The sequence below is a fragment of the Barbus barbus genome (assembly GCF_936440315.1).
Source record: "Barbus barbus genome assembly, chromosome: 46".
In the NCBI taxonomy this organism is placed as follows: domain Eukaryota; kingdom Metazoa; phylum Chordata; class Actinopteri; order Cypriniformes; family Cyprinidae; genus Barbus; species Barbus barbus.
In genome coordinates this window covers 5,318,050-5,329,204 of record NC_136724.1, presented here as the reverse complement: position 1 = coordinate 5,329,204, position 11,155 = coordinate 5,318,050, and the positions used below count along the sequence as shown (strand labels likewise).

The following is an 11,155-nucleotide window of genomic DNA, read 5'->3' as shown; positions in this document are numbered from 1 at the left end:
ATGCTCATTTATTAATACAATGGTATTTTATTTTATTTAACTTGAAACATTTCCAGAATCTAAAAATAGGCAAGTGTTATAAACCACATTTTCAAAGTGTTGCATATGTATCAAATGATTATAAATTGACAAAAAAAGGTACATGTTATAAGCAGCAACCATGTTCAGAATCATACTTGCTGTAGACTAGTTAAAACATTCAGCATGTTAAAAGTACAGTCCGACAAGCATAGTTTTCAGTAAAAAATAGCAACGTCTTTAATCTAAATGTGCACTGAGTTGGTACAAACAGTAGTGTTACATAATATATTACTTTTCCAAACAAATATAATGGAAGATTTTATACAAAAAGTCTTGCAGCATGTGTGTGCATAAGGGTTAAAATCCCACCTCACTGCATTTCAGGACGCTTTTCAACATGATGTCTTTCTACATGTGTATTTTCAAGAACATACAAAACATGAAGACAGAAGGATGGAGGACAAACAAGAGCACTGTGGGACCTGAACATACCGTGTCCACTGCACTACAGTCTGTGTGTGTTACAGACTGAAGCCTGATACAGTGAGATGCTGGGCCGTGTTTCTCGCCTCAAAGTACGAGGTGTCAGTCTCATCATCAGGCTGAGGGATGAAGGGCATAGTCTGATGGTGAAGGTTATCCCAGTCCACACCTTCAAAAAATGGATGATCCTTCAGCTCTGCAGAAAGACACAAGAAAGCATTAGTATTGATGGCAGTAAATTAAGTATTTTGGACATTAACACTCATTACTTGTTAGTAAGAATTTCTAAAGTGCTAGATGTTTGTGTGTGTGTATCCACCTTTTAAACCAGCCCGTTTGGATGTATCTGTAGTGAGAAGAATCTCTATGGCATTTCTTGCATTCGGGGTTAACTCCTCATCTCCATCTGGCCACGGTATATCTGAACACACCATTCATGAAGCACATGGAGATCAGACACAGACAACACAACATTCTTCTCATGGTGTAGTAGAGGACAAACAAACCAAAATATCCATTAGCATTTCAATTTTAATATTTTTGGGGGGCACAAATTTACACATGGTGGAACCATTCTGAGATAATGGGAAAGCAAACAGTTAAAGTGATAGTTCACCCATTCTGTCATGAATTATTCACGTCCACTGTTCCCTCCAAGCTGCGCATATATTTTGAATAAACACTGTTCTTTTCAACTTTTTATTTCTCAAAGAATCCCAAAAAATATTAAGTAGCTAAAATTCAGCTTTGCGTCACAGGAATATTATATTTTAAAGCATTATTCAACAAGAGTGGTACTCTTGTGAAGAGGGGCAGACAAATTGTTGAATAAATTGTTTTTTTTTATTTTCTTTGCGCATAAAAAGTATTCTCGTAGCATACTAAAATTACAGCTGATCCACTGATGTCACATGAACCATTTTACTGATGTGCATAGGAGGGCCAGAAAGCTCTCGGATTTCATCAAAAATATTTAAATTTTTTATAAATAACAGTTTAATGTATTTATCACTGGCCCTCTTACCTCTGTTGAGAATGTTCTGGAACACCATCTGAGGGGTCTCATCGTTAAACGGCGGGACTCCTGTGAGGAACTCGAACAGACAGACACCTAACGCCCACCAATCAACCATGAAATCTGTAGAAGAGCACAAAAAACTATTGAGACTCAGTGTTCCATTTCTACAAACATGAATCTTGGCACACTGCGTGTTAGAATGTGACCACTAATAAAAAGCAGTAACAGGAGCGGTGGTAAGTTGATTTTGAGGGGCAAAGGAAACAGCACAACACACAAAACCAGCTTGACTTGAACTCAAGAAAAGTCACAAAAATCAGTCCTCAGGTCATTAATAATGTTCTCAGGAGTCTGAAATGAAGATGCTTAAGTTTCAGACATGTACACCTTCAACTGATCAACTTGAAGTTCTTGTGCCGGTAGTGGCACAAAACAAATTGGCAAAAATTATTATTTTAAGAAAACATAACTACAAAACCCCAGTGCTAGGATATGCTGGATGGTTGGCAGGGTGTTGCTATGCAGTTGCTAGGGTGTTCTGGGTGGTCAAAAAGACAGAATCAGAAGTGTACACTGCCAAATCTCTAGATTTACCTCAGTCCCTTCTTCGATGCAAGTTGTGAAAATTACCTGTTTGCTTAGAAAAGTAATAACACACCTCTTCTCAACAAGCTACACTATTTGAGGTACCTTTTATGCCCATAGAACACATATTAATTTATTCTAAATTACTAACTTGAAAGTATACTTAAGCTTTCAACTCAAACACAGTGTAATCGTATAGCTGAGCGCACAGCCTTTCACACATACTACATTTGGCAATGTGTGCGAAACAGGCAAAGTTCCATCTTTGTCAAAACTATTTTCTCAAAATTTGCCCCACACACACTGTACCACACCATAGCATACAAGTTAAACTGTAGTACACTTTGGGCTTAATAAGTATATCTAAATTAAATGGCACTTTTTTTATGCAACAGCGCATGTGGCCCAATTTTTGCACTAATCAGTAGGTCCAAAATGTGGCAACACTGACCATGGCCATTGTTGTTTGTGTCACACACACACGTTATAAAGGACAACTAAAACTACAAAACCAGTAGACACCAGAATTGTCAAACACTTGTGTGAAGTTTAAACTAGTATAAAGACTTCAACGCTCAACTTCTACAGAGAAATACGACCAACACTGACAAAGATGGAACTTTCTAGTGAGAATTTGTCATGCTGCAAAATGGAGCATACTTTGAAAGTGTAACCGTTCGGCTGTGTTGGTGTCAAAACTGCTGCAAAACTTTCCCCAAACCACCCCACCGTCTTCCAGCCAAACAGGTAGCCCTGTCACCAACGGTTTAGTAAGAAACTGACATGTCGCTTCACTTGAACAAAGAGCAATGCATTTTTTTCAGGAAGTCAAGCCATAAATGATGTTTACTTGACTCTATTAACTAGAATAACAAAATATGTTTTACTGAATTTCACTAAAATCCCCCAGAATTCCCAAGAACCATCATAACAGCCCAACAGAGTTCAGACAGCATTACTGAAGCATTAAGGGTGATCAATCACAAAAGCTGCAACCCATAATGGAATTAGTCAGCCATGTCCTTAATTCAAGGCCCCGATATACAAAAACTGAAGAACAAACTAGCATAACTTCATTTCTAACAAAATTAGGCCAAAACAAAGTTTGTTTCAGAAGTTCAAAGCATCTTGGCAAAATAACTTTCTGTAAAGTGTTCGATTTTCTAAACGCCTTTAAACAACCATTGGTCGATGGCCATTACGTAATAGATAGAAGTGATCTTCGGTTTTACTTTCTTTGATGTATAATTCTAATTCTGAAAGCAAGACTAATACAAACGGTTTAAACCTGCTTGTTTTTAAATAAATTAGTTGTAACGTGCTATATAAAACATTACATGACTTAACTGGAGTGCTGAAATGCCATATCCATATCACTATGATCAGATGCTTTCTTAACTGCTGTTTTCTCACTGCTGTCATTTTGCTGAGCGTTTATTTTGTAATAAGCACACAGCACATATGTTCGCTAGAAGTTTACCACTACTCAGGCATTTCAAACGTCTTTTTGCCCCTAAGCAAAGAACAAAAAAAAATATCTCCACTGTGAGTATATCGGGGCCTTAATATGGTAAAGCTGCCAGGCATGCACCAACATCTCCATTACTTATAATCTCGATACTTTTTAGCATACTTACCACAGCGTACAGTCCCTGAAACTAAAACATAATATCTGTTAAAGACGACAAAGTGCAAAACTCAGGCCCATTTTATATTAAGTGTCTTTAACTATGATATACTTACCTCAAATAAGGGTTATTAAAGGGTTACTCCACCCCAAAATGAAAATTTTGTCATTAATCACGTACCCCCATGTCGTTCCACATCTGTAAAAGCTTTGTTCGTCTTTGGAACACAATTTCAGATATTTTGGATGAAAACCAGGAGGCTTGTGACTGTCCCATTGACTGCCAAACAATGGCAGAAAAGTATGAAAGATGTCATCAGAATAGTCCATCTGCCATCAGTGGTTCAACCGTAACGTTATGAAGCTACAGGAATACTTTTTGTACGCAAAACAAAACAACAACAAAAATCTTTCTACGTGTATTTACACCTTGATTTGATTGTTCAAATGTAATACAAAAAGTATTCTCGTAGCTTCATAACGTTATGGTTGAACCTCTGATGGCAGATGGAATTATCGGACGACTTTTCTGGGCCAAGACAGTGAAAATTGTTTGGCAGTCAATGGGACAGTCACAAGATCCAAAATATCTTAAATTGTGTTCCGAAGACGAACTAAGCTTTTACGGGTTTAGAACGACATGGGGGTAAGTGATTAATGACAACATTTTCATTTTGTGGTAGAGTAACCCTTTAATTATAGATGCAACTACAGAAATTAGTTTGTAATTACACAGACATTTGAATACAAGTATAACGTAAAAAATTTGCTAGTACAGAGTAAGTGCATTGTATCAAATGAGTCCCACATTTCTATAATACCAACGGCAGACTAATTCATATTTTCCATTTTTTAAATAATGGAATCGCTCTGATAACCTTGTCCACTTTGCTAATGTGTGTGAATTTTGAGTAAAAATTATAGCAATTCAATGTTGATTTTATTTCAGCACTTTTGTGTATATCGCATATACATTCCACATATTGTGTTATATCATTCCATTGTGTTATATCTGCATTTTACAGGCTGTTGGGACACCCTGCTTGCTCAGCCATTCAGCAGCAAAATCCATAATGGCTGACCATTATCATTACCTAACATTTGAGGCACATATCTACAAAAGATCTACACACATTTCTAAATCTTGACTACTTAAACTCTTACCATGAGCTTTGCCTAGTAAAAGTTCTGGTGCCAAGTAGTCAGGAGTTCCCAGGATATGAGCCCCTTCTACACGTTCTGGACCTCTACGGACACTTTTTGGTGTCCTATAGGGAGTGTGAGAGACAACCATCTGCTGTGGAGTCTAGGAAAGAAAAAAGAAAACATTCTTTCATTTCCAATTCTTTTTTTTTTTTGCTTTTTCTTTTCTCCAATTTAGTTAGTGTTACAAAAGATTCTTACCTGGTAAAGTGAGCTGCTCAGACTAGTTCTTTTCTTCTGAACTGGAGTCACTGCAGACTGGACATTGTGGAAGGAGGTTGACGCAGACAACTCCATGGCATCCAAAGAGGCCAGGCTGATATGTGAAGTACAAGAGCGGTTTATGGAGCTGCAGTAGCTCCTAAATGCAACCACGTTCCTGGGTTTGAGGAAGCCAGGTGATTTGACCATACTGTCAGACAACCCACGAGGATGGTCAAGAAGAGAACGCTCAGATTTACCCCTATACTGCTTTGCACTACTGTGCTTTGGTGTAGCCATGGTGGGCCGGGCCGGCGGTGTGACTACAGAAATCTCGTTTTCATCCAGCTCCTCAAAAGAGGATGACAAAGCCTCTTGTTTAACCACTGACATCTCATGGGCTGAGCCATCCGAATCTAAACTAAGGCTTCTTCTGATATTTCGGTCATCACCGGGTGAGGTCGGGGAGTTCGAGTTGGCCTCGGTTTTAGGCAACGCCACCTCCTCACCTTGATCTTCGAGATCACAGAATAGATTCTTGGCCACCGCTATGGGACTAGATTGTTTTGGGCCCATTCTCTCACTCAACTGTTGACACATCGGTGCACTTTTAACATCATCAAGCCCCACAGTGGAGAAAATCCCTGTCAAGCCTGTGGGGGCGCTTGAGTTGTCCTCTGGAATGTGGAAAGACCTCTTGTACACAGTGTTGTTTTTCTTGCAGTGGATCTCAACCTGCTCTGGGCTTTTCTCTACTTCATCAAAAGCTCTCTTTAGTGAGGATTTGGGCTCTGTTGGTGGCTCTGGTTTCATAAGACCATTCCCAACTGATTGATGGGGATCAGCCTTACCCAGTGGAGTAGCACAGTGGTCGGATGCACTGAATTGGAGCCTCTTTGCAGAAATATCTGGTTTAATAATTCTGCTATTGTCCACTTGGCTATTGAGTGGAGTCAAAACAGTGCTGTGATCTTGAGCTTGTGCTGGAAACATCTTCCTTCTTTCCACAGGTGTCAAGGGAATGTTTCTTGACATTCTATTGCCCACTTCTCTTCCGTTTAACTGTGGAAGGTTCTCGCCATCTTGTAAATTCTAGAAATGCATGACATTGTCAGGTTAATTTCTTTATTATATCCACTAAAATTTTAAATTAAGAAATAAAGACTTTTATTCAGCAAGGATTCATTAAATTGACCAACAAGAACTGTAGAGACACGTTCAAAGGAAAAAAGTGCATGTTTCCACAAAAGTTCTAAGCAGCACAACAAATGTTTCTTGAGCACCAAATCAGCATATTAGAATGATTTCTGAAGGATCATGTGACACACATGACTGGAGTAACAGCTGCTGAAAGGTTTACAAAAATATTAAAATATATTTTCAAAGAGTCAACTGTTATTTTAAATTGTACATGTAATGAAAACGCTATTTTTACCAAAATAAAACAACATTTACTCATCCTCAAATCTCAAACCAGAATGTGAAAAGTACTTAATGTTTTTAAATGTATTTATTTAATGGTATAGTAATACAATATTTATATTGTATTACTGCACAATACCTTTATACATCTAATTATATTTTTTTCATCTGTATTAGTCATTATATAACATAAAATTGGGTTGCACTTTATTTCAATAGGCCACTTTAGACATTCTATAAGTAACTTTGTAACTACATGTCAACTAATTCTCATTAATTTGCAACTACATGTCTACTATGCACAATGTGTAAAGTGGACTATCAAAATAAAGTGTTACCTAAATTTGAAATATAAAACAAACTGCTGCTCACTTCCCTTACTTTGATCATCAATTGCTCAAAAATATATTCTTCATACTGTATATTAAAATGTTGTGATGCTTAAATTCAACTGTAGCATTTAAAATGACTGATTGTAGTTTTTAGTACATTACTACTTAACTTACATAAACAAAATAGCATTATCCAATGCCCTATAAGAAGCAAAAGCCCTTCCTAAAACAGTAATGCTGATACAACACCTGCTCATCTTCCCACATCGGGCTAACACAGTCTCCAGAATCAGTTGTGGATGGTAGCATGTATGAGTGGGCACTCCCAACACTCAGCGTTTCAAATCTCTTCCTTGATTTCATCAACCTTGGTGTCAAACTCTGAGCCAGCAGGCCAGGACTAAACACACTGTTGGATCCTGGAGAATATCACATGTTAGGCTTTACATTATTCTACTAAATCATAATCAAAAGACAAATGTCGTTCTCAATATCACAGACAACGATGGATTCCAAATATACATTATTCTGACACATACCTAGAGCTCGAGTTGTGCATACTGGTGAATTCAGATGATAAGCCCGTCTCTTCAGCAGAGGTGAACACAGAGAACTATTCCTCTGCTTGACTTTGCCGCAGGACATGGGGCTGCCCAACACTGTGCTGCTGTGACGCTTGCCTTCTATCACTGGGGTATTCTGCCAATTCAAGTCAAAATATGACATATCATACAAACTGTTTCAAGCATGTTGTAGAAAATTTGATTTAATGATATAACAGGGCTAAGTTAATAGAACATAGTCTTACATGTGTTGATCAGGGTTGTTAAATTAGATTTTTTTTTGTAGTTTGTGTGATATACTGATCATTTTTGTAATGTGATAGTATGACACTGACTTCAGAAATCATTCTAATATGTGGATTTGGAACTCAAGAAACATTTAAATTCATTTATTTAGTTCAAACCAAGATAGCTTTTTTTTTTCAAAATGGTTTGATGTATAGAAAGTTCAAAAGAACAGCATTTATTTGAAACATAAATTATTTAATGCACTAATCCTAAACTTTTGAAGGATACTGATAGCGATTTAGTCATTTGTAGATAAAAAAAATGTAAATGTCAGAAAGGTAACATTAACTAACATTAGCTACTTGGCATGACGTTTTTGTCCAAACTGCAAGAATGGCAGTCTGGGAAGCTTCAGTTAGAAGAAGTTAAAAATTATATACAAATCATTAATGTATCATGCTGTATGCCACAGTTTATCCAAGTATGTGCATGCATGCATACATGCGCATATATATATATATATAGCTAAGAGTTGCATTATAGCCCTTTAAATTTTTCAAAGATGAAATTTGCTACTAAAATAGATATAATAGCAATATTTTTAATAAAATCAAAGCTAATGAAACAACAATAGAATTATCAGGGACAGCAGAAAAAAAAAATTATTGTTGAGCCATGTAACATACAAATGAAATGATTCTGCAAATCTACTCACGAGACCAAGAGAGCTTATCAGTGACAGAACTTGACCGGGTGTTCTGAAATAATCTGTCTTCGGTTTCACCAAAGAAGGAGTGGTTAAAATGTCCATCAGGTTTAGTTCTGAAGGATGGGGAAGGAAAGGTTTGTTTATATCACAATAAAGTCAACATATTTTAGTATTTCTGGTTGTTAACAAAAACATTAATAAAAAATATATTCATAAAAAAAAACATACCCCTGTCAAGTTTAACCTTGGAGAGCCCAAAGTCAGTGAGTTTAATGTGACCCTCATTTGAGATGAGCATGTTGTCTGGTTTTAAGTCCCTGAGTCAAATGACAAAAATGTCAGTTTGATAAACAAAAGACTAAAAATGACTCCTAATTCTCCTGTGAATATACCTGTGAATAATGCTGTGCCTGTGAAGGTAATCCAGAGCGAGTGCGACCTCTGAGATGTATTTCAGAGACATGTCCTCATCAAAGTATCCATAAATATGAAGAAGTGATTTTACATCTCCACCAATCAGATACTCCATCACCTAAAAATGTATTAAGCATGCATGCACATTTTAAAATGTCACATTTAAAAACAGTAGTTCACCCCAAAATTTAAATTTCATGAAAATTGGCTCACCCTCAGGCCAGCCAAGATGTAGATTAAATGTTTTTTTCATCAGTACAATTCTGGAGAAATTTAGCATTCCTTGCTCACCAATGGATCCTCTGCAGTGAATGGGTGCCGTCAGAACAACGGATTCAAACATCACAGTAATCCACAAGCTTCCAGTCCATCACTTAACATCTCGTGAAGTGAAAAAACTGCATGTTTGTAATGAACAAATCCATCTTTAAGATGATATTAACTTTATAATATCACTTTCTCTAATGAAAAAAGTCATCACATCTGAATCAAGAGAGAAATACGCAAAAATGTAGCACCATTTATAAGCAGAAACAGTTCTAAACTAACACGTGACTGGATTTTGATGTGATAGGACAACAGGGATGGACCTTTTTATTGAAGGAAGCATTATTTTGAATTGCGATATTTTAGCCAAAGAGACCGTTTATGAACTAGTTTCTTACAAACACAGTTTTTTTTCACTTCACAAGACGTTAACTGATGGACTGGAGTGGTGTGGATTATCGTTTGGATCCATTCACTGCAGAGGATCCAGTGATGTACAGTAATGATACATTTCTCCAAATCTGTTCCGATGAAGAACTCATCCACATCTACATGCAAGTAAGTACATTTCTGCAAATTTTCATTTTGGGTGAACTATTCTTTGAAATATTTGAGGTGTTTTTGAAATGTGAAATGCACGAGATTCATCCTTGTGCGTACCAGGTAGACTTTAGTTGCAGTTTGAAGAGAATAAAACAGGTGCACAATAAAAGGACTTTTACTGAGAGCCAGAGCATCTCTCTCAGCTCTCATCTGATCGGTCATGTTCTTATCCACCATGTCTGCTTTCTTCACCACCTGACAGAAAAAAACAACTAATTATGTATCTAACAATTTAAAAAATCAGAACAACATGATAAACAGTAACTATAATAAACAAAAGTTACATTTTCTTTTTGGTTAATAATACATAATCGAATATAACAATAATATGATTAGCCTATACTTATGTTAAATAATAGCTTGTGTAATTAATAATAACAATATACACAAAACATAAGTAAATATCTCTGTACCTTTACTGCATAGAGTTTGGCGTTGCATTTCTTTCTGGCGAGGTAAACCTTCCCAAAGGCTCCTCGGCTGATAGGTTTGACCAGCATAAAGTCCTCGATGGAGGGAGCTTTCACCGAGCCTTCAGATGATATTACATAAGCCTCCATTATCTTCAAATACTCATTTAATCCAACTAGTTTGATTAATCACTAGTCTGTCGTCTCACCGTGCAGTCAGATGAAGTACAGAAACGATTTAGCTATAGCGATTATTGTGTTGAAAATCAAACACATATCACCACAAGTGCTATTACAGACAGTCCGAGTTCAGTCCACCGCATCCTTTCTCACTGTTTACAAGCGCGACTCGTTTGTTTTGAAATTTGAAATGCGCGACATAAATTTGGGTCCTAAGACGCAGTGGTTTAGTCGCCTGGAAAAAAATAGTCAACTGGGAAATACAATATATGTATATATGCTAAGCCAAGATTGTATATGAGACTATGTTTAATGTATAAATTATATATATATATATTTTTTTTTTATTCATACAATAAAAAAATGTGTTAAATTTCTGCTAAACGAATCAGGCAAAGACGTTGGCTACTTTGCAGATCTTTAGTGGAGCGGAGAGGAAGAGGCGCCCTCTGCTGGCCAGAGACAGATATTAACAGATATTAGAAATCTCACAATGTCTTGATTTATTTACACAAATAGAATCCCGAAGATTTTGGAACCTGACGCACAAACGCAATTCCGCCTATGCTATTACTAAAGAATTTTTATTTGACATATCCTCCTAAAATAATGACTTTAATCCATCATCAACAGCGTTGAGAACAGTAACAAGCATCAAGTCACATGCTGCATATACATTTATAATGAATGTGTCCTTAATAATAATAAACAGTCTAAAAGAATATGATACTGATTCATGCAAATAATCACCCAGACCTCTCTCTTTTGTGTTCATGAAAGAAACTGAGCAATGCCTTCCATTGCTCAGCTAAGTAGCTCTTTTCCTATCTTTAATTACATTTAAGTCACTTTTTTTCAGTTTGCAATGTAATCAGTTTGTTTGTTCACC

The 11,155-nt window shown here is 36.6% G+C and overlaps 1 protein-coding gene across 4 annotated transcripts; it reads right to left on the bottom strand.

Annotated features, from left to right (window-relative positions):
• Nucleotides 1–10: 10 nt before the first annotated feature.
• Nucleotides 11–10,505, bottom strand: LOC306865175 (serine/threonine-protein kinase greatwall-like). 4 transcript variants are annotated; one of them, XM_079409625.1, is made up of 14 exons: nt 10,296–10,321; nt 10,090–10,208; nt 9,734–9,871; nt 8,785–8,924; nt 8,621–8,709; nt 8,399–8,505; nt 7,432–7,591; nt 7,142–7,311; nt 5,139–6,230; nt 4,899–5,040; nt 3,745–3,765; nt 1,529–1,642; nt 824–925; nt 11–700 (listed from the first exon to the last, which is right to left on the bottom strand). In XM_079409625.1, the coding sequence occupies exons 2-14, from the start codon at nt 10,174–10,176 to the stop codon at nt 543–545; spliced, it is 2,520 nt and encodes an 839-aa protein (XP_079265751.1). In that variant the 5' UTR covers nt 10,177–10,208; nt 10,296–10,321; the 3' UTR covers nt 11–542. The 4 variants fall into 4 exon arrangements, with proteins under 4 accessions (XP_079265751.1, XP_079265752.1, XP_079265749.1 ...); XM_079409626.1 differs by lacking the exon at nt 3,745–3,765 and having other exon boundaries at nt 10,296–10,490; XM_079409623.1 differs by having other exon boundaries at nt 10,090–10,487.
• Between the last annotated feature and the right edge of the window lie 650 nt (nt 10,506–11,155).